We start from the raw sequence: 26,528 nt of genomic DNA, 5'->3' as shown, positions 1-26,528 counted from the left end.
AGGAGAACAGCACAGTAATAACAGACCAAACTACCGCCTGTCAGAATAAAACTTGTTATATTCTTTATATATATATATATATATATATATCCACTACTAACATTTTATTCCCCTCTTCACTCACCTGGACTGACACATGCAACTTTGATGACTGATCACATGACACCTACAATGAATAATGCATGTAGCTTAAGGTCATGTAGGTCCTCACGCTGACCCGATGCGGCTCCTTTTTTCTTTTATTGTTCAGTTTGGTTCCAGACAATGACATGTGAAGCACGTTGTATTTGTACATTATACAATCACCTGGCTGTGGTGATTGCATTGAGTAAAGCAAAGTCTGTCTCAGAATAAGACGTTTGATTTAAACTCCCTCACTCAAAATATACCTCCGCACTTTGAATGTTTCAGCTTTACAGTACAGAATGATGTATGTGAAGCATTTGATGTTCAAATGTGTTTTTATTTGTATCTATTCATTGAGAAAAGTATGTGATTACAAGCATGTGACATCACTCGTCCAGCCAGTATTCTACAACTGTGAGGTGGAATCTTCAATGCAAACACTGATAAATAGGAGGAAACAACTTGTCTACACGAATATAAATGTCAACATTTGCATATTCAAATATTCTGATTTCTTTTTAACAATGCAAATGTACATATCCTGAAAACTTTGTTCTAAGCAGAATAATTATTTTTCTTAAAATATGCCTGGAGGGGATCTTGTGTTCCTAAATGTTTCTGGAGCTGGAATGTCATGTTCCAGGTTACTTCTCTGGTCAGAGTGAAAGGCAGGCTTTTTACTTCCTTACATTTATTGTTTTATTTCCTCTGCTCACTACTCATCAACATGACCGCAGTGTTAAGTATACTAACATAGCGTCTTCATTAACTGGATCCCATTTTCTCATATTAAGGTGTAGATGCCCACTGACTGATTTTGATCCATAGGAACCCCTATACCTAGAGAGAATGTCCAAGAAATTTATGGTAAAATACGGATGAATGATGCTGGGTCAGGTTTCTTGCATTTACATGTGCATGAGAGGCTTTCAGGTTGAAATAACAATGAAATTATGCTCTTCTTCACTTTTCTGAGATCCCTTGAAACGATCCTCTAAAATTATCTCTGGACCCCAAAATTCCTGTAAAATGCAGCAATTAAAGAGAGTTTGAATATCATAAAGGTTTAAGGAATACTGCTGTGACTGATATCCACAATGATGTTTGCACTTTTGGGGACCTTAAGTGTCCAAATTTACATGAATGACAAATATTCAAAACATTTATCAATATGTTGACATAAATAATCTAGCACAGGAAGAGCAGCAGGTCATTATCACTGAATGGAAGCAATTTTTATTCTAAAAAGTTCTCATACTTTACTCTTAAGGAGTAAAGGCCAAATTTCCCATTCTTTTTGAAAGGCACAAATTATTTCTTGTTAGACAGCTTGCAAGAGGAAAAGTTCAGCCCAATCCTGCGCACGAGGGTCACTCAGCCTGTTTCTTTTTTTTAACCATTAATCATGTATACTGGTAATATTCTTAGACTTTGTGCTTACTCAACATTAGTGAACCTGTTACACTCTTTTGTGGTTCACTGTAAGTTTAGCTACTCAATGTCTTTATGTAGCATTTACAAAAATCCATAGTTAACACCAGGCACCAGCTGCTCAAGTGGAAACCATCAGGCTGCCATGGTGACTATGGAAACACAAAGTGTGGAGACAGGACAAAGGGATGAGTGGAGAGAGCAGATCCAGGCAACAGACTGATAGAGAAGAGATTCAAAGGATCTCCCTTCTGATGTAATTGTGAGATTGCGCCACTGGCAAGTGAAAGTGTCATGTGCTTCATGGAGGAACGATTATCTGTTGGCTTCCAGGTGGTGCCTCCTGGGTCACATTGCAAACAAGGAACAGTTCTGGAGCCCCGACACTGAAGTGTTTGTTTTGACCGACAGCACATATGTGTTAAGTCCCCAGCCATTTAAACAGACGAGATCCTCTCTGTTACTGACGCTTTTTTTTGCTATTTGTCAACAACTCTTTAAAAAAAAAACATACTTTTGAAATTCTCGTGTTTACTGACAAATTGTATGCCATAGAACAAAACATTAAAATATCTTCAACCAATTTATTTGTGGGTTCAATGAATGTTCCTATGCCTCTTATGTCCCACCATGTTTTAGTTTTTTTTAACTGTGACCAAGTGATGCTCGCTATTGTCGTGAGGACTTTGAGAGCCTCAAGTTTTAACATGGTAGTAGAAGCTTTTAAAACCGAAATCCCATTTCCTAGTTCAGAACCACCACAACTTAAAACTGCACTGTAATCAAAGCAAAACAGGTCGAAGTGATTGTAAAAAAAAATCTGGTCATTTAATAATAGTAAGACTGCTGGTGGCAGCGGGTGATTTAAAACTATATACACAACACACAGTAATCAACATCTTCAAATCACAAACTACGCACAACACAATCCATTTCAAAAGTCCATTTATCTGCAAGTCCCACAGGGATAATGAAGACACCAGAAGCTGATGTCATATTTCAATTTTCACCTTTTTGTGTTAAATTTTTGAATGTGTATTGCATAAATAAAAACATGCTATACACTATTAAGAAAAAAAAAAAGACAGATCTTACGGACAATATCAACAAATATTTCTAAACTTTTTTTTTTTTTTTTAAATATAAGGGGTATGTAAAGAAAACAAAAGTGGGGCACCAGTCTGCAGCAGATTAGTCCTGAGATTCTGCTTATGAACAAAAACAACAACACAAGACAAGTTAGACTCTTTTATCCAACACCACTATGGGCCGCATGTCCTGGAGCTGTTTCAACATAAGGTCACTGACACCTGAGAAGGCCTTGTCGATGATTATTTTAACCTTACAAAGTGATTTCAGTTTCTGATGGTTACTGAACCTGACACAGGTGTCTTTGGGGTTCATACTGGTTGTTTTCCTCCACATGTCTGACACACAAATCTTCTTTGACAAGGGATTTTGGGATTTATTAGACTGTTCGAGGAATTTCAAGAAAGACATTTCAAATCCCATGGGCTTGAAGGAAGCCAGTGGAGCACTCTGCTCGCTTATCTCCTCCTGCAATACTGCAGGGCAAGAAGAGTCAGATTCATCCTCCTTGTTGTAAACAAGTTCAGTCTTAGTGGTACGGGGTACTTTTTTACGTTTTACTATTTTCTCAATCAGTTTGCGTGGCCGTCCTCGCTTACGTTTCAACACCACAGAGCTGTCAGAGCTTTCATCGTTTGATAGTTTGCTGTCGAACGCAGTGGGGCTCCCTGCTGCGGTCCTTTTGCGTAGGACAGGCTTTGAGTATCCATTTTCACTTCCATCCACATTATTGTCTGGTGGGGCTTCTGTGTCTGACAGGTCTGATGCATTGTCTGATTTGGAATCATCACTCCGGATGGAGCGACACTTCTGCCTGGGGAATTTTTTGCAGAATATGAAGCAACTCCTCTGCTGTTCCAGGTACTTTTCTGAGAGTCCATGCCCCATGTAATGTTTTAAAATGTTTTTCTCTGATTTCATGACTGACTCACAACCTTTTATCATACAGGGGTATTGCAGAGGAAAATTTTTAGTGCACATTGCAGATGCCTCCACTTTAGATTTCAAGGAGGGTTTTCCATATTTAGTCCAGTGATTGGTCTTTGCCCTGCCAACTCTCTTTGTGTCACCTCTCCTCTGTAGGACTTTTTTATTGCTCTCGATGTTTTCTTTCCCATTACTTGTCTTGCTAATTTGGTAATGCAAAGAAGGCTTAGAGTTCTGTTTTATCCCATCATCTTTTATCTGTTGATTTTTAAGTTTGGGCTGGTACAACTCCTGATGCTTTTTCATAGCATGTCTGAGCATATTTGACTTTGTAGTATACCAGCGGTCACAGCCTTCCTTCTCACATTTGAATGAGCCATTTAATTGCTCAGGGTTTTCTAGCTTTAAATCTTTATGCCATTCTTTCACATGTCCAACGTATTTCCAGAAAGCAGTGAAGGTTGCAGTGCATCCTTGGTGGCCACAGGCAAACTTGCCGAGCATGATGCCAGATAAGAGTGCACCAACTTTCTCAAGACTGAACTCATGGAGCTGAAAATAATGCTGCAAAAGGCTGGGAACTTCTTGGAAAAACCGGGAGCAGTCTTTGACTTGGCATCTGAATTCAGAAATTTGAGGCAGCTCGGCCTCAGGCCCCTCATCATCATGGTCCATCACTTCATCTGGTCCCTCACTCTGTTCTTGATCTTTATTTACCTCCAGTGCTGACAGAGCTGACTGGTGAACAGCCCTATAATGAAGGATCAGATTGTGCTGGATGGCAAAGGCTGCCACACAGCCTTGATGAACACAGCGATATGGTTTGTATGGACTCAAGGCAGAACCAGATTTGTGCTTCTTCTCTTTTGTCTTCTTGGTCATGTCTATGCATGGCTTTACAACATCCTGCCTATTGTTACTAGGGTGTTTGTCAAGAGAATGAGGCCCATTAGCCACAGACGGACCAGAGAAAGCCTGTGTGAGAGGAGAAGGGGACACTTTAGACAAACGGTCTTCAAATTGTTGAGTACTTGTGTGTTGAGGTGAAACCTCAGCTGGGTTTCTTTGCTGTCCATGTGACCACTGCCCACTTGGCATTGTTGCACATTCCAATGTAAAGGCTGGCCCGGAGGTCTGAGCCTGTACTGGTTGAGGCAAAGCTGGCTTGGGCAAGGGAGATATTACAGCTGAACGATTTTCTTCCAATTTTTGATGAGTACCCATGTTAGGACATGGTACAAATGACTGGTAGTCTTGTTTTACTTCATTGTGGAGTGAATACAGGTGGGTTGTGCTCTCCATTGATGAATGAGGAGCTATTGTGGTTTCTGGAGCCTGGTTTGTATCTGCAGGCTGCTTTTGAACAGCAGTGCTAACAGCAACTTTAGCCAGTCTGCGCTTTGTATCCAGATCTGTGATTTCCTTTGCAGTTAATTTGTGAAATGACAGATAGTGGGTGCGAAGGTTTGAATTGCGAGTGTACCTTTTACTACATTTTTGACACTTGTAAGGAGCATATTGGCCATATCTTTTTTTGACAACATTCACCATGTCAAGTGTGTAGTTGTGAGTTTTGGACAGATGTTTCCAAAGTGAATCACTTGATATGGAGCTAAATGTGCAGTTCTCCATCTCACAAGCAAATGGTTTGACAAAGGTTGGAAGTAGTTTGCTACTCAAATCATTTTTTTCTGATCCAGTTTGGGTGTTCATATTGGTTCCAATTTGTTTCATGGAGGATGACATTTGATCAGTCATTTCTCTAACTAAATCAAGTCTTTCAAATGCACTTTGAATATCTATCATCCACTGTAGCTGGCTTGCTGACAACTGAGAGGGCTCAGGATCCGCATCATTTGCCACAGTGCCTGTTGGGCTTAGTACCTCTTGCTGTGGGGCAGGGGTCTCTCTGAAACAAGTAAAACTCTGTGTACTCAGTAGATGTTCAATGTCATCAGAAGATCCACGAATAAATCCAAAGTTTTCTTGTCCTTTACTGGCTGAATCAGTCTTTGAATCATGTGACATATGATTAAGTCCCAAATTTTCAGGAGTGAAAACTGGGGAAAAAGATATAGACCTCTTCGAACTTGCGTTTGGGTCAATTCTGCCAGGGTGAAAAAAGCTGTTCCTACGATGGCAATCAGCAGCTAAAATCTGTTCCCTCAGTCTCCTTTTAATATCCTGCTCTGAAGTCTTCCTTTCCATTTCAGACTGCTTGCCGCTTGTTGCTGGGCTAAGCTGACTATCAGGTAACAGTGTTCGCTTCAACAGATTTGAATCTGTATCTGGTGTCTGCCTGGTTGACTCAGAGTGATACCCTTCACTGAGGATTTCCCTTGGAGTCATGTGGTTTGAGGGAATACTGCAACGAGTGGCAGTGGAAGGGGTTTCTGTGAGGAGCTGAGAAAGAAGCGGGTCAGGGAATTCACTTGTTGTAAATGTATCAACACTAGGTTGTGGATAAGGGGCTGAACTATATGTATTGTCCTCCCGCTTCAGCTGGACATTTTCAGTATGCTGTATGACCGAATTTTCTGGCAAACGTTCAGCAGCTCCATAGGAAACACCAGGGTTTTGGAAAAATGACTGAGGAGTAGGTGTGTGCACAAAAAGGTCAGTCATATTGGATTCAGCCATTATTTGTCTAAGAATGTCCTCATTTGACTCACCTTTCTCATATGCTGGCAAATTATCTGGTGGATAATTTGGAGTGGGAACATTTTTAGCAGCTGGTGAACCACTCGTTATTGACTGATGAGGCTTCTCCTGATATACTGCAGGAGGACTATATGACAACGGTAGCTGAGTGGTGCCAACAGTTTGTTCTGAATTGAGGAGGTCAAGAAATGAAATTGGCAGCTCAGTGTTCATCTCTGATTCTTCAAATGGTTTGCATACTGAACGTTTGGATAAATGGCCTCCAAGGGATTTGGGACTATCAAACTGTCTAAAACAGCGCCGACAAACAAACTTGCCATCCCTAACAATTGCTGGCCATTTCACCCTTTTGTTCCTTTTTGCTCGCTTCAGATCTTCTGGACTGTCACAGATGATTGGGCCATTTTGAGGTTGGTTGATGCTTTTGGGCTGATTGGACTCAAAATTGGACTGCCCGTGATTTCGCACCAAGTCTGTTTTTTCTGGTTTGCTTAGCACTTGGGGTGTATATGGGTGAAGTAGCTTTTCCGCTTGTTGTAACACTTCCTTTGCACTGTCAATGTATGGGGGCAAAACTGACTGGGACCTATTTTCCATGAGTGTTGACTCTAAGGACTGAGTTTGACTGTTGACCATTGACCCAGTCATAGAGCATGATGGTACACTGGGTGGAAGAGCTGCACTGGAAGAATTAGCTTGTGGCAATCTCTGCATGCTAGATGGATGAACTTGAGTAGAGCTGCAGTTTTCAATTTGATTATGTCCAGGAACTGAGTGCCAATTTAGCCCACATGCAACTTGGGATGGTGTATTTATTAGATTTGGATCTCTACCTAGCTGAGAAAGAACAATTTGATTTAAAACATTTTCCATTAGAAGTGAAGAATTCTGGCTGTGAGGCAATGAGGAATGGGAGGGCATGGTAGAATAGTTGGAGCTTGAGCCCATGTTACTGTAAGAGGGTGATTGGATAACATTTTGTCTCTGAACTCCATGAACTGGTAATCTGTTATCTTGCTGGGTCTGGGTTGAAACAGCCAAACAGGGATTTCCAGTAGGTGTTCTTGGTGCTGGAGCATAGCTTATCCTAATTTTAGTTTGGGCAAGTTTCCATTGTTCATAGAAATCTGGGTGAGCAGCTTTCATGTGCTTTGTAACATTTTTATAGGAGCTGTAAGTCCTTGTACATGTTTCAAATGCACAGTGAAATCGCTCTCTCTGTCCTGCAGGGGGGCCTGAGCTGGTTGAGGATGACACAGAGTTCTCCGGTCTGATTCCAGTTATTGGCTGAGGGGCTAGAGTTGGGGGCAGTGGTTGTGACATTGCAGGTTCTCCAGCATTATGGGTTGGTGCTACTGGTAACTGGTTTCTACTACACACTGACCCTCGCTGTGCTGGCAATGTTAGGTTGCAGTCAGAGTTGAAATTCATAGATCCAGTATTGACACTACTCGGGAACATTTGTGGTTGGCCTTGTAAGGAATCTGTGTTACAGCTATGTGACAGGCTCTCAAAATCAGCTTCAAATGGAGGTACAAGTTGACTCTGTTGGGTTGGTCTCATGTAGTCGAAAGAATGACCCCCTGAACCGTCTCTGCATCCATTCAATTGTGACAGGTGGGAATTCACAGGCTGAATAACAGAGTGATTTGAACTCTGTGGCTGACTGGTTAACACAGGCAGATTCTGAGGTTCATGTTTGACACTATATTGTCTCGTATGTTCCACAGTTGACTGCGAAGATTTCAGCAAACTCTCAATAGACTCTGGCATCCTTCCATGATCTGGTTTTACAGCATTTTCAGTGTTAAGGTTTTCTTGGTAATTTCCTTGCTTGAGGGGAGTGTTACTGGAGAGCATTTGTTCAATCAGTGATGGGCCAGGCTGCATATTGTGTTTGGTCTGTTCAGAGGATTGGGCCTCTTGTCGAGTGGAATGCTTCTCCTGGTGCATATCCAGCTGCTGTTGTGTGTGGAATACCTTTCCACAATCCATGACTTTACAAGTGAATGTTTTATAATGTTGTGCTTCATGGTCATAAAGTTTAAAAGCTTCATTGAAAATCCTCCCACAATTTGGAAATAGGCATCGAGCCTTAAAAACAGGGTGTGTTTTTCTGTGCACAAGTAGCTCAGAGTTGGACAAGAAGCTTGCCTTACAATTTAATTGTATGCATATGTAAGGCTTCACACCGCAGTGGATCTGCAAATGATCATTAAGATGTGTGACATTGACAAAGTGGCGGCGGCAGTACTGGCAAACAACCTTTTTCCTTTGCATTTCCAGAAATGTCATAGCTTCATTGTTGTCCCCATGAGATTTAACATGTGCAATGAGATTTTTGAAATATTTGAAGCTCCTTCTGCATTTTCCAACAGGGCAAACATTGTCCTCACAATTTTCTGTCTTGCACCTTGTCCCTTGGGTCTGGTCATTATGACTCAACCCCCCTGTATATTGGGGGGAAGCACTATTTTCATTAAGTTTATTTTCAGTCTTGGACTTTAACGCTGCTATAACAGGGGCCATTGTTTTCGGATTAGCCAACTGCTTGTTTGTCTTTAATGCAGTGAGTCTTTCCTTGCATGATTCTTTAACATGAGATGTTACATGGGGAAGCAAAGTGTCTTTTGAGGTAAAAGTTTGAGCACATATTGGGCAACTGTATTCCCCACCACTAAAGTGGGTCTGTGCATGGCGTACGATCCTGTGGCCAAGAAACTCTTTGTCACACAGCACACAGTACTGCATATATGCTTGCCAGTTTCTGAAGCGAGCTGATACAAAGCCTTTTTCTCTCAGTTTTTTCATTTCTCTGTTTTTCTTTTTCTTGTCCCCGTCATTTACTTCATAGGTGCCACTGACTAAGTGCTCTGGGAGATCTTTACTGAAGAAGTCCACCTCTTCTTCAGGGTCCTCAGTGTCATTAAGCAAATCAATGGACGACACTATAGAAGCCTCTTCACCCATTAGTGCTAGACATTGTCGCTTTAGAGTTTTCCAGTCCCAGAATTCTGGATCAAAAGGCCACTGGGTTTTGAAAACCAGTAGTAGCTCGCAGCGAAGTGAGTTGGAAACGGGCATATTCTCCTCCTCTAGTTTTTGATCTGGTTCATTATAGAGAGCCTCCACGGCGTAGTAGGAATCCACAGTAGGCTCGAGTAAGAACTGTGTCAACTGGCAGGCCTGCTTGACTTCCAGGTCAGTGGGAAGCAAACAAGAAATAGTTTTGCATACAGTTGCCTTGGTGCTTCCATCATTTGATTCCATTTGCAGGGCCCTTATACACATTTCAATGCATACAGGCAACCCAACGCTGTCAATCTATGAAAAAGAAAAGAATTATATAAGTGGTAAAACTGTCAGAAGAAAACCAAACTGCTTTAAGATTTTCACAAACAAAAAAATATACTCATTAGAAAATATTCCCAATATCATTATTACTCATTAGTGAAGGTAACTTTCCCTCTGGAAGACATCAGCCCTATTTTGCTGCAAACTCAGTGTTCAGTGGTCGGTGTGATTGCTCACGCTGATTTTAGCTTGTAAAAACCTCTGCTAGGCTTCTGTTAGCTGTTGCACATGGACTCATTGAGTTTTTCAAATGTTTATGCTTCCTTTTATGCTTGAAATTGCAGGTGTTACGTCTCTTTATTCCACAGCTGTTTACCAGATTTTCCATCACTGACCTCACTCTAAAACCTAGATTAAACTCACAGTTGTGGTTTATGAATACTTAGTGACGAGATGTTAAATCTTCACTTTCTGCCAACACTTGAGGAAATGCTAACCAGAAACATAGGATGTCAGGGGAATGCTTGTTTAATTTGAGTGATACACTAGAGTCATGCCACTCAGAGAGCAAGAAATGAATGAGGAGAAATGTGGTATTAAGTCCTGCATAAAGCAGAAAAATGATATAGAAAATATAATAACTATGTTGTGTGGGCTCCAACACAACGTAGTTATTACATTTTTCATAGACTTGCAGATATGTGTGCCTACTGCTTTTTATTTGGAAGTATGTAAATGACCTTGAAGTTCCTGAATTAAGTTCTTTATGTGCTCAGAATCATTAAACTTGGATGCCCATAAACTTTGGGTAAGTGTCAAACCCTGCACAAAGTTATATGGCTACTGGCAGATGTTCACAGCAGTACTTTTCCCATAATCAACTGAGCGATTATGAAAACTGAAAATGTTCTCACATCCAAGATTGCTCGTGGTCAGCCTCAAGTTTGTCAAATTCTACGATCCAGTTTTCTGGGACTAATCTGTAGGGTCATTACTTTTCAAAGGAGAATTTTGTGGACAAAATCAGCTTCTCTCTCAGAACACATATCCAGAAATAAGTCAATAACACTGCATGAGACTGCATAAGTTAATGTTTGGATTTTTGATCTTAGGAAACAAATTTAAGATGAGTTCAGGCTTGCCAAGGCCGCTAATAACCATGAAAAAAGTACTGTGAAAGCACCTTTCAAATTTAGTACCTGTGACTAGATTGTATTGTAAATTTTAGGGTTTAAGACTGACAGTAACTTTTTCAGCACTTTGACAATGAAAGTTTACTGACCTCTGACTGGATGACTTTGATGAGGAATAGGATGTGGTACACCGTTTTAGAAAGTAAGGACATCTGGCGACATTTGTCGAGGAAGGCCTGCTCTGATGGCTCTAAACGCTTCAGCAGCTTGCTCCAGAACAGAGTGAGCTCCCTGTTTTAAAGAAAAGGAATTGCCCATATTTATCCATCGCTGGCGTGCAACATCTGCCTTTTAATTATCATTCTTTTATAAATAACATACACATAGGGTCAAACCAAATGAAAAATGAGTTTCTCTATCATGCAATGGATGGTCAAATACACACATTTACACCAAGCACTGTGATCAAAGGCCCAAAAGACACTGATAATACAAGGGCTTCAGGCAAACTTTTCTACAGGTTCCAGTCGTACTACCCATGTAAAGGTTGAGTGACCGCAACAACTCCAAATTTGTCCAATATTTTAAACTAAATATCACTTCCCCGTCACAACAAGTGAATGATAGACATGTTTTAATTATGCATCATTATTACATTACAGTTATGGGAGGGGGACAAATGCATTCAACTATTTAAAAAAAGTGACAGCCCATTATGTACTGAAAATTACAGTTTAGTCTACCAATAACATCAGAGGAGATTTGAGTTCATTGAGGACAGTGCAATGATTTTCTCAGCCGCTCAGTTCCCTGCTATCCCAAGTTATTCACTTGCTTGAGCTTTCTTACCAAGCACAGTATGTATCTCCTTGGAGAAGCTGTCGGGTCAGGAACCCTGAGCATAGGCTGAAAGCTGCACTCTCATCACCATCTGACTCAAGGTTGCAGATCATCTCTAATGCCTCACGGCAGTCCTCCTTTGCAAGCTGTACAAAGACATGCCAAGTTCAGTGGTTACTATTTATCATGGGAAACAAGTATTAATATCAAAATAAATCAACATTAGAAAACACCTACAAAGGACTTGAGAGTGTGAGAATGTCTTCCACATTAGTCTCTAAAAATAGATGTGTACAAATACAATTTCTACTTAAGAAATGTGGGCAGCACGGCTCAGGGGTAGAGTGGCCATCTAGCAACAGAAGGGTCGCTGGTTCGATCCTCGACCCCGGTGACCATGTCAAAGTGTCCTTGAGCAAGACACTGAACCCATAATTGCTCTTGATGAGTTGGTTGCCGCCTTGTATGGCAGCCTCCACCATCAGTGTGTGAGTGTGTGTGTGAATGGGTGAAAAAAAGACACTGTAAAGCGCTTTGAGTGCCGCTAAGGTAGAAAAGCGTTATATAAAATTGAGTCCATTTAAGAGCACATGTGACAAGAAAATTCAGCAACTAGGCACAGCTGTTTTGAGGCCACACTATAGCAGTTGGAGCTGTTTGCCTTTTCTGGACCCTGCTTGTGATTCCACCAGAAGCACCACGGTACATTTCGGGCACATCCCAGAAGTGGCTGAGTGCGCTGTGGAGAATACGAGTGGCTGAGTGCTCTGTGGAGAATACGCTGTGGGACTATTTTGACGGCGGCATGTCAGCCTGCACCGGGCAGATCTAGCCAGACAGGAAGTCATCACAGTAAAGACCTAGCAACTCCGGTCAATTTTCAAAATATAAACACCATGCACAAATTTCCACAAACAGACAGAAAAGGACAGTGTGAGTACACACTCCAAGTAAACATGGTCATCAAGTAAAACAATCAAATCAACATAGGCCCTGTGCACACCTGGTATTTAGATGTGCCTTGATCTGTGCCAATCACTAGTGGATCAGATCTGCTGAGTGTATTCTGTACATATAAATGATACTGGTTTGCTTGTTAATATCTCCAAATGTTCATTTACTAGGTGAAAATACACAAATTCCTAAATTCAGATTAGACCCTATATTTTTTCCATGTGCTCTGGAATTTTTTATGTTATGAACACATGTGCTCCTAGAGAGGGATAATTGTCAAGACCTGCCAAAAGCTTTCATCATTCCTCATCCGATTTTCTTTATAAATAGCAGAAATGGCTCAAAATGAGTCAATCGTGGTGGACTGTATTAACTGATTGAGGGGATCCTGCCATCTTGTGGATGAAAATATAATTACAGGACAAAGTTTAGAAAACAGGAAAGGCTTTCTGGATGAACGGAAGGCGAACACAGATGGTGGCAAAAGAAACACCTATAAGTAAGGTTTTCTTCAAGGAAGATTTCAAGCTGTTTGCAACTCAATGTAGGACTCTGACTTAAGTACCGTATTTTCCGCACTATAAGGCGCATCGGATTATAAAACGCACCTTCAATGAATGACCTATTTTAAAACAGTTTTCATATATAGAGCGCACTGCATTATAAGGCGCATAGAATAGAAACTACTGCCGTGGCTGGGGTTGCGTTATGCATCTACTAGATGGAGCTGCGCTAAAGGGAATGTCAACAAAACAGTCAGTCAGTCAAACTTTATTAATAGAATACAAACCAACGTTCTGACAACTCCGTTCACTCCCAAAACAAGTTGGTGCATTCACAATACAGTACCGTACGTACCGGTAGCTGTGTGACTGATAGCCTTGTGTTTGAACTCTGCGTCGTAAGAGTGTCTCTTGAAAGTCGACATTTTGGGGTCTTTATACACGCACAAGAGGTGTGGGACTGGAAGTCCCCTTGACTACAGTAGCCATAATTAACCAATATTGATCCATATATAAGGCGCATCGGATTATAAGGCGCACTGTCGGTTTTTGAGAAAATTAAAGGCTTTTAAGTGCACCTTATAGTGAGGAAAATACGGTACATAAGGGATGTTGGCTCACATGACTATGCCGCCGCCGCCACCCCCCTTCTGCGCACAAATGTAAACTAAACAAACAGGCGGGGATGCAAACAGATGGGTGGATAAAAGGGGACACATTATGTCTGTAGGAAACAAGTGCTGCAGCTAACTTTGGTTGATGCTGGACTGTCTATCAGCCTTTTACAGTGATTTCAGTGAAGAGTGGTGACCACAAACCATTTGAAGCATGGGGGCCTTGGCTTCACATTGAACTGATTTGAGAATGTTTACACAGCCCCAAACCAAGTCTTTCCATGTGTGTACCCTGCTTAAAGGTAGCTAGACTTACCTCATTCATTAGATGATCCTGTTCTGAGGTAGCACAGAGGCAGACAAGGTGCATCTGCTTGAAAGTTGCCTTCTCTTGGAAGGTAGGAAACTCCGAGCATGTCTTTGCCACAAGCGCCGCCCTCTCCAGTTGATTGTCCTTCATGAGCTGCTTCACTCTCATCTCCAATAGGACCCGTCCCTCATGGAGCAAGAACTCCTCAACTGAAAACCAGAGGGAAAACTTTTGAGCGAAGGTGGACAGTCGTCAAGGACTTGGATAGAAACACTTAACACAATTAACTTCCAAAAAAAGCATCCATGTGACTTGTTAAAAAAATAATCTTGCAGCTTGGTTAAAAATTCAGATCATAATGCGTTACTGCACTGTCTTTTGGTTGTCACGATACAGTCGATCTGCATCAATACATCAAATCACTCATCAATGACACAATATAACTGATGCAATATCTTAATATTGATCCATATTGCCACATGCTATCTTAGAAGCACCTTTTTTAATTTCAATGGGACCAACCAATCTTATCATACAGTGTACTGTGGTTGGTGTTGTAGGTTTCTCCAGTAAACCTCAGGGTTGAGTGGTAAGCAGCATCTAGTGGTTAAGTGTGGAAGTCATAGCATGTCCATAGACAATGTCTGTCATCTAGTATTGTTATAAAGTCTTGCTAAATCTCATTTCTACAGTATACAAGTTTTGTGTGTAAATAGGAAGCCAATTTCTTAGATTTGATGACTAATCACATACGCGTTGAAGCCACAAACGTATGCAATTATATACAAGTAAATAGTCATTGATAGAAGTCTTGTCACATAAGGAGAAAGTAACATGGTAAATAGCATATAACTTTATTTCTTATCAATCAGTTGTGACACTAAACGGTGCATTTTAATGTGAAGGGCTTTCACATTAATAACTTGGTGCAAAATGTAACTTTCACAAAGTGTCCTGATGTTCGCAGCTTGGTAAAGCCCATAACATCGTTTTTGCAAGGACAAAAGTCTAATTGTGTCCTTAAATGATTCAACCAATCATCGATTAGAGATCCACTTGTGACAAATACCTTAACACATTCCCTGGTGTGTACAAAAAGAACTCCAACACACCAGACCTTCATGTGAAGTGCAATTAGACCTCTTACAGCATGCTAAAGAACACAGACCAAGTACTGATCATCAAGAGCCTGAAGACCAAGTCTGCTGCTGAGGTGGCAGACATCTTCAATGTATCCAAATGTCAAGTGGAGAGGATAAAGAAAGATTTGAAGAAACTGGTGACATTCATGACAAGCCCCAGGTCAGGCAGACCCCAAAAGACAACTGTTCGAGAGTACCATTTGTTGCTTCAGCAGTTCAGGGCCAGCCCTTTTTCAACTGCAGCAGAGCTACACGAGAACTGGTCACCAGAAACCCCTGTATCTACAATAACAGTTAACAGTCAAATTCTCTCACGCAGTGGTCTCCATGGCTGAATTCGTGCTCTCAAACCAGCATTAAACAGAAGATAACAAAAAACAAAACAAAAAACAAATATGTTGCATTTGCCAAGGCCCACAGCTTGCAGACAGGATGGACACTGTAAAAGTTTAACAGCATCCCAATTGCCGCAAATACTGCAAAAGACCTGTTAAAACCCGAATAGACCAAAGATTCACCCAGAAAACACACAAGTTTGGTGGAGGAAAAATCACGGTTTGGGGTTACATCCAGTATGGGGATGTGCATGAGATCTGCAAAGTGGATGGTACCATTAGTAGTCCGAACTATCAAGAAATTCTTGCTGCCCATTACATACCAAACCACTAGAGAGGGCAAATTATTTAGAAGGATGGCTTCTCATACTTAAGCATCCACATCAAAGTTCCTGAAAGCGAAGAGGGTCAAGGTGCTCCAGGATTAGCCTGCCCAGTCACCAGATGTGGACATTATTTATCATGTCTGTGGTACGATGAAGGAGGAGGCTTGGATTATGAAACCAAAGAATCTTGATGGACTCTGGGAGTCCTACAAGACTGCTTTCTTTGCAATTCCAGATTACTTAATCAATAAGTTATTTGAGTCATTGCCGGGACGCATGAATCCAATCCTCCAATGGGAGTCATACATGATACCAATTCTTTTTACCAAGGCACCATAACTTTATGATTTGATGTTATTTTAGTTTATATATTAAAAATAAGGTATAAGGTATTTCTACCGAATGTGATAAGACTTTTGTCTGAGCAAAATCTGACCTTTCTGTCCTTATTAAATGATAAAACTCAATGAATGATACACAACTTTATATTGGTATAATAAGCATAATCTAGAGGCCTTTGCCTTTCATTTAAGCCATTCACGAAGTCAATTGATCAACTACAAGTCAAGTAATTATTTGTTGTTCCTACAACTTGGATAAGCGACAATTCTTTTGTCAGGGACTGTAATACCTGATAGACTGCTTAACATCAACAAATATGTCAAGCTTCTGCAAAATGTCTTTAAATATGAAGGTGCCTGTTAAGTAAATCTTCTTTATTATGATAAATGTATCCTACATTCTATGTCTAAATTTTACACCTAGCACAGGTTTGTCTCAGTTTCTTGGTCAGCATGACTAATGTGAGAGTTAGTCATTCTCATAAATAAAATCATACGGGGGTTTATTCTGGAAAGTGCCAACGGCATTTTTCTGTATTTGCAGGATTCACACAACTCCACATCCTCACAAAATTGGTAACTGTATGAGAATGCTACCCAGGTTTATGATAATTATGGTATATTTCTGGCAATTTGTGAAATTGATCTCTGGAAATGGAGCTGCCTGACAACAAGTCAAGTCAAATTTGCTGCACAAGTAAGTTTGTAAAGTGTCCATTGTGTGTGTTCCTGAATACTATGAGCTCATGTGTTTTCAGAAGTGGCTCAGTAATTAGTCTCTAAGGAGTACTGAAACAGAAAAACCCAGAACATGCAGTTTTAAAAGCAGAACTTGTTACTCATTTTCAGATGTTTGTTTTTTGTATGACAGTTGGATTAAGAATGTTTCTCCAGGAGGAGTGAGCCTTTAACTTAGGTACTATAGGAGGGTGAAAAATGACAGATATCACACGCTACCAAAATATCACTTCATCATTATTTAATAAATAATATGAATGTAGAAGAATCTTAGGATAAAGGTGAGTGACAACAGAGAATTATGGGCTGTGAAATGCCACTAAAGTGGTACAGCTGACAAGACGTAGCCCAGCTGGGGTCAGAGCTGGAGGCCATGTGATTCTGCAAGGATCAGCTAAGCAAGTGCCTTTGCAGTGCACCGGCGAGCGCGCTGGTCCGATGCAGAAAGCAGTGTCTCGGCCCACTTCCAACGAATTCCCCGCCTAACTACCTAAGGGAGACTACATGTCTCTCTCTCCCTCCTATCACTGGAAACAGCTCCCCTACCTTTCTGTCTTCATCGCCAGCAACAGCAAAAGTCTCGAAAGAAATCCACCGTCCAGGAGAATGAGCGCACGGCCAATCGTTTTCTGGAGATTAAATTATTAATAATGTAAAGTGGGCTGATGAGGATCTATCATGTGGTGACGCAAAGAGTATAAGGTTATAATCCGATTTGCTCCATCACGATCCCTTTGCTTGAGATAACACAAAAGCATCTCTGAAAATCGGTTCAGAAACTCACCGTATTCTGTCTGTAGCTTCTCACTGGACATGAGGCCTTGTAAGATGCTGTTGGTCCAGACACCATCATACTGGCCCAAAACGGAGAGCTGAGACAGCTGAGTGATTCCATTCTCCTGTAGCTTGCTATGGGCAAACTTAACACAACAGATAGACAATGTCACCGGTGCACACAAAATCCAGAAAACATCAGTAGGTTTATGCTATACCCCAAAAATCTTAAGCCCCCCTCAATCCTTTTGGGAAATTAGCCTATTTGCCAGAGCCAGACAAGACCCTTCCCTCTGATTATATGAAGGAGTGGAGACCCACCGGCAGTGGCTGAGTGCTAGTTGGCTTAATGCAATAAATGGGAGTGGACAGGTTAAGTTACATATCTGTTTTGCCTGCTCAGCTTCCACAATCTGTGGTTTTGTGTATTGTGGTTGAAAGAGACAAAATCTTGATTTTTGTAGCATCAGCAATTCTCCAGATGCTCTTCTAGTCATCAACATACATTTTGTTTCAAGGTTATGTGTCAAATCACAATACCAAATCTAGAAAGTAGTTCCGGCAATGTATCTAATACTGAAATCACAATATCCGCCATTCTAAATTTCATATTGAATATCATATACAGGCCTTGTTCTATTAATGAAGGAAAAGACTATTTTAGAGAAAAGTGCATTCATGACTTTTTATGCCACTAAACTGGTGGAGCCATCCAGTACTATTGGTTGTGCTGAGCTGGCGTGTCAGCTCCTGAATGAAAATGTCTTCATATGAGAGGAGGATGGCAAATAAGAGTATTTCCCAAAATGTTAAGTGTTGTTTTCATTAGGTTTCATGGGGTGAATAGCTTTAGCTTTTGGTTACCATTGGTTTTAACAACTCTAAATACGATTCTTAAAGAAAGATGGGTGTATTATCAGAATTCCAGTTGGGGGAGGAGCTTTAGTCTCAAGTCTTTAACAGAAGTATATCACTGTTAGACAATCGACCTGACCCTTATATTTATCGATCTCATGGTCGATAAATATATGGATCAGCCATTTTGAACAATTTTTCTGAAAGATATCTATCTTAGGACTCAATTTAAATGTAAACCTTTTCATTCGGTATATATTGTGAACTAAATCAATCCATTTATTCATTTATGGTTGGCAAATACTTCTTATGCCATTTCCTGCTTAAAGCATTTTTACATGCCACTAAGCACTTTTAACACTTACTTATCCTGCTTTGTACAGTTAAGCTTTTCTGGATCACCTAGGTACATATTTCTGAAATTCAAGCAGACTATGGTCTCAAAAACTGCTTAAAGGACACCATGGACTTTTCTCCAAAATGGAGAATAAAATAAAAGTGAGTTTAATGGGCACCCTTGTTAGGGGGATCTCTCTGACAAAAGGGGGTCAGTCAGCTCGCCATTCATTTTTTTGTCTAGCCAATGTCATGTTGCGTAAGGCTTCTAAAGTCTTATTATTATATTTGATTGGTCAAACTGCAAATTTTCCATGACATAAAATGAGATAGACATCTCTCCTCCAGAAATGACAACCAAACAAAAAAATCTAAACCCTAAAAGCTGAATTAAAAAAAATAAGAGTCTCAATATAAAGAAACATTAGATTCTAAGGTCAAGATGGAAATGAAGGGGAAAAAAATTTGAAGAGATATACACTCTTTAAACCCCCCCCCCCCCGCCAAAAAAAATGTTTACACTTACAGTGTCATGAATTTGTTAGCAGGTACACAAAATTATTAGCTTATATATTAATGAAAAACAACAAGCTGGTCGTAAAATCTATAATTTAAGGGACCCCAAAACTAACGATGTTCACAAAAAATATAAGGAAATTAAGACTGTTGCTTGGAATATTATAAAAAAAAATTAACAGCCTCCAGTTGACAGTCTTCATGAAATAGAGACACTGCTGAAATTATTAGTTACGAACAGTAACTGAAGGCCAAAGTAAAGTTTTATTCTCAGATAACAAAAGAAGGTTAACCTTGCACAACTACCATATTTTCGGACTATAAGGCGCACTTAAAATCTTTTACTTTTCTCAAAAATCGACAGAGCGCCTTGAAATCCGGTGCACCTTATGTATTAATTCTGGTTGTGCTTACTGACCTCGAACTGATTTTATGTGGTACACGGCGCTCAAAAATCTGTCAAAATGTTTTAGTACAACTTTGGTAGGCTATGAAGCCGCACCACTTGATGGATTGTCAGAGCATTATGGCTACCGTAGTCAGGAGCCTCGCAGAGTAATACATACTGTGCTCGGATAATGACAAGAGGGATATGGGCACACTTGATGCCGAAATTGCCCAACTGTTCAACTCAGACACTGAAGATGAAGAATTTGATGGATTTGTGAAAGATGAATGAACTGAAAAAGTGAGTGTATTGTTTTGTATTTTATGTGTTACAACTGAACAATGTTGAGTTATTGAGAATGAGTTGAATAAAGTTTGACTTATATGACTGTTTTGTTTCGCTTAATGCGCCTTATAATCCGGTGCACTTTATAGTCCGAAAAATATGGTAGATTGAAAGCTAACATGTCTCTGGGCACAGAGGTAAGGCAAGGCAATTTTGTTTGTATAGCCCATTTTCACAAACAGTTTGTCTCAAAGGGCTTTACATGGCATCATAACAACATCCTCTGCCCTTAGACCCTCATGGCTGAGAAAAAAACTCATAGAAAACCCTTTTAACAGGGAAAAATCTGAGCAACCTGAGAGAGGGATTCACTGAGAGTGAAACAAGAGTCTGAAGAAGGTTTTGTTGCCTATTCTTTTAAAATCAATTAATATGGTTGTGCAAATGGCAAAAAAGAAAAACAAAAAAAACAAAAAAAACAGGGTCATACAAAGAAGCTTTCTATTTCATTAAACTGTGTCAACTGTAGTGCGCTAAACATTAACTAGAAATTATTGCAGAGACTAGAAAAAAAAAAAATGTTGCCCAAAATGATCTTCCCATATCATTAGAAATAAAAAAAAAATAATAAAGTAATAAAGTTCTATTAACATACAGCACCTTAAGTAGAAGCCAAGTCCACAAACTAAAGTGAGTGAACAAATATAAACTGGTCCAAAATGAGAGCATACAAATGAATATTTAAAAGACCTTTAAACTCAAAAACACACCACTCTAGAGACAAACGCATCCAACAGCGTGTATTCATTTAGAGCAGCCAGACAGCTATTAAGGTTGTGTTTTTTTTTTCTTAATCAGTAAAGATTGCCTAAGATGATTATTATAAATTTGATATATTGAATATTCTGACAGACTGTATACAGGAAACAGCACAATGACGCAGCCAATCTTGAAAATTCTGAATTTTTCTGTTGACAATGTTCTTTTAGGCTTGACATGATACAAATATCATTAAAACTCCTTTATTGGTTGCTTTATTCACCCCTGATTACGTTGCTGCTTCAGGGACCATTGTACAGAAGAAATTAATGAGGAAAGTTTGACTTAACACAAACTTTTAAGCAGCCTTGGGTTCTGCAGGTCCAACAACATTCTGGTCTGTATGCACCATTTAATATAAAAACAAATTTATCTAATCAGAACTCTTTGCTTTACCTGGACACATATCTTGAACTCCTTCCATAAGCCATCTGGAACATCGTCTTTCAGGGAGAGCAAAAGCTCCACAAAACTCCTGTGCAACAAATAAATGAACAAAAACATGACATAGATCTTAGTCTGCATATAAACCAAAGAGCCAAGACTTTGATTGACTTAACAAAGGTGAAGTCAAAACTAAAATTTTACTCAATTACACTCAACTCAACGACAACACTGTGACCATTTAAAGTTATCAAAATACCTGTTCAAAAAGCATAAACAAGTAGGACAGCAAAGCAATCTATTCAACTACTTTAGTCGTAGCCACTTGTCACGAACCAGCCGATCCAACTGACCCAAAGCGAGAGCTGTACCTACAGAATTTAGTTTTGCTTGCCAATTTTAAAATATGCCAAATTCATGTACCAACAAATTTCAACAGAGGAAAAGGGAGTGGCCTGTAGCATATAAATTTTGATCTATTTCTTCATGTGTGAATATTTTTGAATACTTCCAAAGATTTACTCATCCACCATATAATTAAGACAAATAGTGCTTGTATCATAAACTCACAGGAAATCAGGAATATAAAATTAGGCAGAAAAATAATACATCTGGAGCATAATTTGAATGAATTTCATATGACCCAAAGAATGCAACATTTCTCCATGGTAAATGATCTGACCAATATTTAATGGCTTCTTTCTTGGCCCACGCTGCTCCCTTTCAACAGTTAAGTGAAAACTAACCTGGTAGTTTTTGCATAATCCTAGTAGCAGACAGACAGACAAAATGTACCAATTAGATGAACTCCTTGGTTGAGGTAACATGTTCTTTTTGTGCAATCTTGATGACTGAAGTGTCTGAATCTCTCTGTAATGAATTTTAAGCCCGCTATATGTTTTCTGAGGGCAGTCCTTGGAGAATAATTATTTTTTTGAAAAGTGAATCATATAGTAAATCATCAATATTGGCAGATATCACCCATTCTCAAAATATTTCTAGATTAGTCCACAGGACAATATAAACATCGGCACAGCTTTGGTCAAGTTCTTCTTTCAATTGGTGATTATTAACATTTGTAAATGTTTTGAAAATATTTAACAAATTTACACTGTTTTCATGTGTTTTTCAGCATGTACAAAATCACTTGTTTTCATACAGAAAATATAAATATAAGGATACAAAAGGACAAAATAAGCTGTAAAATGACAGCACCCCAGATTAAAAAAAAAAAAAAAATTCCAATATAGTGACTCTCTCCTACAGTCAAGCTCAATCCCATGTGACGTAAATCTCTTTGTATTTTATAGAACATTGAATTTTTCTATGTGGCAACATTCCTGCATGATCAGGAAAACACATTTGGGACACGCTCTACAGCAGGGATGTCAAAAGTACAATTCGCTGGAAGGACCAGCCCTACAAAGGGTCAAATTTGGTTAACAGGACGAGTCCATTGCAAAACATTATTGGTTGGTGAAACCTTACTATATTTTTAAAGCATTGTAAAACAGGGGATAATTTAGCTTTCACATCAATAGTTCTACTTGAGTTACTGTGGTGTGATTATGCCAGCATTACGACACAGAATTTGAAATGCATGGAAAAGTAAAAGGTTTTCTGGATGAGGGAAAATTGCTAGTTTGATAAATGAAGAAGTGTTTAAAATACTGCCATTTTCTAGCTTCCTTATACTGCAAGTGTTTTGTGGCTATGCATCACTGGGAAATTGTAATCTAGAATTTTATAATCTATAAGCAAATCTATAATTAGACTGACTGAATGCAGGAAAACAGACCTATAGATGAAAATGCACTTAATTCCCAATATGTCTCAAGCAGTTCATCACCTGTTTTGAAAGTAGTTCATTGAATGAGATACTTTATCACAATGTACTTGCACTTCTGAGGCGTCATTTATAGGTTTTTATGCAATTTTTTTACTGGTGTGGTCCACTTAATGTCAAATTGGGCTGTATGAGGCCAATGATCTGAAATGAGTTAACCCCTGCTCTATGGGCAGACTAAGGACAGCAGAGATGGCTACTTTTGGCAAGTTCTCTGTTAACTTGAATTTTGATAAATAATTAACTGGCACTTCTAGACTTTATAAGTTATTAGATAAAGTGTGTCAAATACAAAAAAAATTAAATGGATGACAGTGAAACAATACATTTTGTGGGTGTAGTATGCGCTTAAAACAATCTATCCACTGCCACAACAGTATAGAGTAGACTATGGCATAAATCAACTTTTTGTGTTCACTGTCACTGGCAGTAGATAAAGAAAAAAACTATACACTCGAGCTTTAACACTTACACATTTCAGAACAGATTTTTTTCCCCATTCCTAAAGCAGTGTATCCTTTAGATGATTAGATTTATAAAAGGTACTTACAGTGAGAGCCTCTCAACCACAAGGGGAACATTTTCACACTGCAGGGAGAGGTATGGAGAGGCCTGGGCATAACTCAGCAGGGCGGCCATGTATACTTCCACCAGTGGCAAAGGTTCTTCTTCTGTCCGCCAACGGCCCACATACTCCAGAAGTGTCTACACAGAAGTAACAACACTCATTCATTCACGATGCAGTAATTTTAAGTGACCATATTGGTACACTAACTATTTTTAAAAAAGAGAAAAACAATAAGACTTAATTCAACAAGAGAGAAAGACCTTGACGCTAATACAAGAAAGTGAAAAACTGATCACCCATCTCTTAGAGGTGTAAGTTTTCTAAAATTAAAAAAAAAAGGTAAATTGTTAGTGAGCATGCTCTAACTATATCCAATTCTTAGGTTTCAAAACTAGAATTGTTATTAGTTATTTCTGTGCCGCACTGATTGCTGTCATAACTTTTTGTCTTCTGCAGCAGCTAAAGTTGTGGTTTTATCCCTCCCGTTATCTGTGTGCAGGTGAGAGCCTAAACTTAAGGGGCTGGATACAGGGTTCTAACAATGACAGATATATGAAAAAAAAAACTCAATTTTCAGGTTTGCAGCTTTAAACTGCTGTATGTAACTGCTGCTTCTATGTGACAGAGTGTTGACCCTCTATCTCCCCCTCGTATCATCTTCTATTTACTAAACACATAACTGCTGATTGTAGTCCATTTGGATTAAACCATAGAAGCTGGTAAAACTTAATCTTAATACCGTCAATAAAGATTTATTTTGCACACAATTTTGTCACAGTCTTGTGCCATTTTCTTGCCAAAATCAGAACGAAGTTAAAGTGTTTCCCAACACTTTTTCTCAGATAGCTTGAGGTGTAGATCTCTGATCCAAACCAAAATTTCTAAAGTCTGATATTGTTTAATTGTCTAATATGGTGAGAGAGTGCTGACTGACATTCCAGATCCCCTTTTCCATAATTTCTACAGGGCAGTGATTGTCCTGCAGGATGCCTTTGTTTTTATTCTCACCTGGGTCAGTTCTTTGTGAGTCAAGAATGCAGAAAAGAGCCAACCACATTCATTAAACTTGAAGCTAATGGCGCTTACTTACTACCAACTACAAACAACAGAACTGCCAAAAAAAAAAAAAAAAGTTCAACTGGAAGCGCATCACCCAATACAATGCCAGCCCTCTTAATTCAGCCCTATGTTCAGTATCCCTCAAACACTTTGATTTGAGGTAAAAACAAACTTTTAATTTAAGGATGCATCAATCCAATTTGTCAGGCCTGATAAATTGGATTGATGCATCCTTACATACAGATTAATCACAGAGAACTGATAACTATAAACCTTTGCAGTAATAATAAAAACCCTAAAGCTTTGTATAAAAATTAAGAATAATCCAAACTACAACAAAAAAACATTGTTGAAATGCTTTTAATTATATCTTTATCCCAAAATAAACAAAACTGCAAAGGAGGTCCTGGTAACACTTCTAAAAAAGTTAACCAAAATGAAACAGGTCACTCAAACTTCATTCAAACCGGTAAAAGCTGACACTGAGGTGGGTGCAGCAGATTCAAAGACACATTTTAGAATGCATTTTTTCTTCTCCGCCAGTAGTGTGATTAAAAAGTGAAAACACTCCTGTAATTGTAGTTGTATCCTCTACTACCAACAGTGAAAAATTCATTAATTTAGGTATGGCATAGTAGGTATGTGTCATTTCTGTAAGAATTGTATGAATATGACAGTTTAGACACAAAGATGCTCAGAGCATGCAGTTACAATACATCTCTTAAGTATCTTGACCCATCCTTGTTGCAGGTTTTAACATCCATATATTTATATTTCTACTACACCACCGTTTATCACTTGCAGTGGTCACTTTTCATTCAACAACAACGTGATATTAATGCAATGGGTGTCAAGCTGTTATTGCGAACGCACCCTCCTTGAACACTTATGTGATCACGACACAGTCAGACATGCAATTGAGTAAACATTTAACGATTAACTTCCCGTCACAGTTTGTTTCCGTTTCTACTGTGACGCCAAGGATTTGCTAAAAAATGCTGTAGAAAACGACGTGCTAGCACTGCAAGTGCGTGCGTTTGATTCAGCACGTAGACACACGAAATACACCGCGAGACAACGATACGAATTCTTATCATGCTTCTCTGCTGTAATCACACTTTTATCCACAAAACATTGTTATTTATGTCAGACTGTTGATCTCTTGTCCACTGACTTCAACACAACCGTTATGAAGCAGGAACGACTCATTGTGCTGATCGACGAGCTAATCAGTGGAACTATTATTATCACGTGCACGCGCATATAGCCTACAAGCATAGAAGCTAAGCTAATTGCAGTTGAGTTGGGTGGCTGCTATGCAACTAGTAACTGGCGTTGTACTGAGTTAAAAAATAAACTGATTGAACATAAAGAGTGTAGAGTAAATTATTTAACACATATAACGTCATTCGTGATTCTCCATCATATATAAAATAAGGAAATTACCCCCTGCAGATACAGCTACCGTGCGCTCGTTGCTAACTAAGCTAGCAACATCTGCAGTGCAATGTATAGGCTTTAGCATCACAGTAAATCGAGGTCAACCGCAACAAATCATCGTTTTCTGTGGCACTTAATGGGCAACAACCTCATGACGTCTACACCATCCGTTCAAGCATAATTTGACATGAAAGCCTGAGCTTCCCCAAATTACTCGGGACGTACCGTTATCTTAATGCTAGCTAGCTTAAGTGTTGGCTGCATATGTGGGAAAACAACTCACCCTACAGAATTCTTGGCAATAGACAGAAGAGGACTGGACTGGGGAGTCTCCATTTTCTTTAACCACGGTTTCGTGCAGTTGTTGAAACCGCTGTCTGAGTTCTTTTAACGTTTCGCCAATACTGTTCTCAGGACTACGGTCCTGTTCGGCCTCTTCGTCCGCCATCTTCACACCCAGCTCCAGCGCGTACCTCTACCGCGTAGCTACGTAC

At 39.5% G+C, this 26,528-nt stretch overlaps 1 protein-coding gene across 1 annotated transcript; it reads right to left on the bottom strand.

Moving 5' to 3' along the window:
* Window positions 1-209: 209 nt before the first annotated feature.
* On the bottom strand, window positions 210-26,528 carry znf292b (zinc finger protein 292b). The gene is made up of 8 exons (XM_086189189.1): window positions 26,318-26,528; window positions 23,518-23,672; window positions 21,134-21,212; window positions 17,549-17,684; window positions 13,889-14,091; window positions 11,511-11,647; window positions 10,811-10,952; window positions 210-9,558 (listed from the first exon to the last, which is right to left on the bottom strand). Exons 1-8 carry the CDS (start codon window positions 26,480-26,482, stop codon window positions 2,797-2,799), a joined length of 7,779 nt encoding a protein of 2,592 aa, XP_086045315.1. The 5' UTR covers window positions 26,483-26,528; the 3' UTR covers window positions 210-2,796.

This window comes from Aulostomus chinensis, chromosome 20, assembly GCF_037954235.1.
Source record: "Aulostomus chinensis isolate RoL2024-O1b breed Wild chromosome 20, RoL_Achi_v1.0, whole genome shotgun sequence".
Taxonomy (NCBI): Eukaryota; Metazoa; Chordata; class Actinopteri; order Syngnathiformes; family Aulostomidae; genus Aulostomus; species Aulostomus chinensis.
This window is presented reverse-complemented; position numbering and strand designations above follow the sequence as displayed.

Bases quoted from the DNA above. Each gene is read 5' to 3' on its own strand.
- znf292b (XM_086189189.1), bottom strand. From the start codon at position 26,482: ATGGCGGACGAAGAGGCCGAACAGGACCGTAGTCCTGAGAACAGTATT. The intron at 23,673-26,317 runs GTGAGTTGTTTT...ACTTCTGTGTAG, and splicing joins ATTGCCAAGAATTCTGTAGG to ACACTTCTGGAGTATGTGGG. The intron at 9,559-10,810 runs GTCAGTAAACTT...TCTTTTTCATAG, and splicing joins TCAAAGTCATCCAGTCAGAG to ATTGACAGCGTTGGGTTGCC.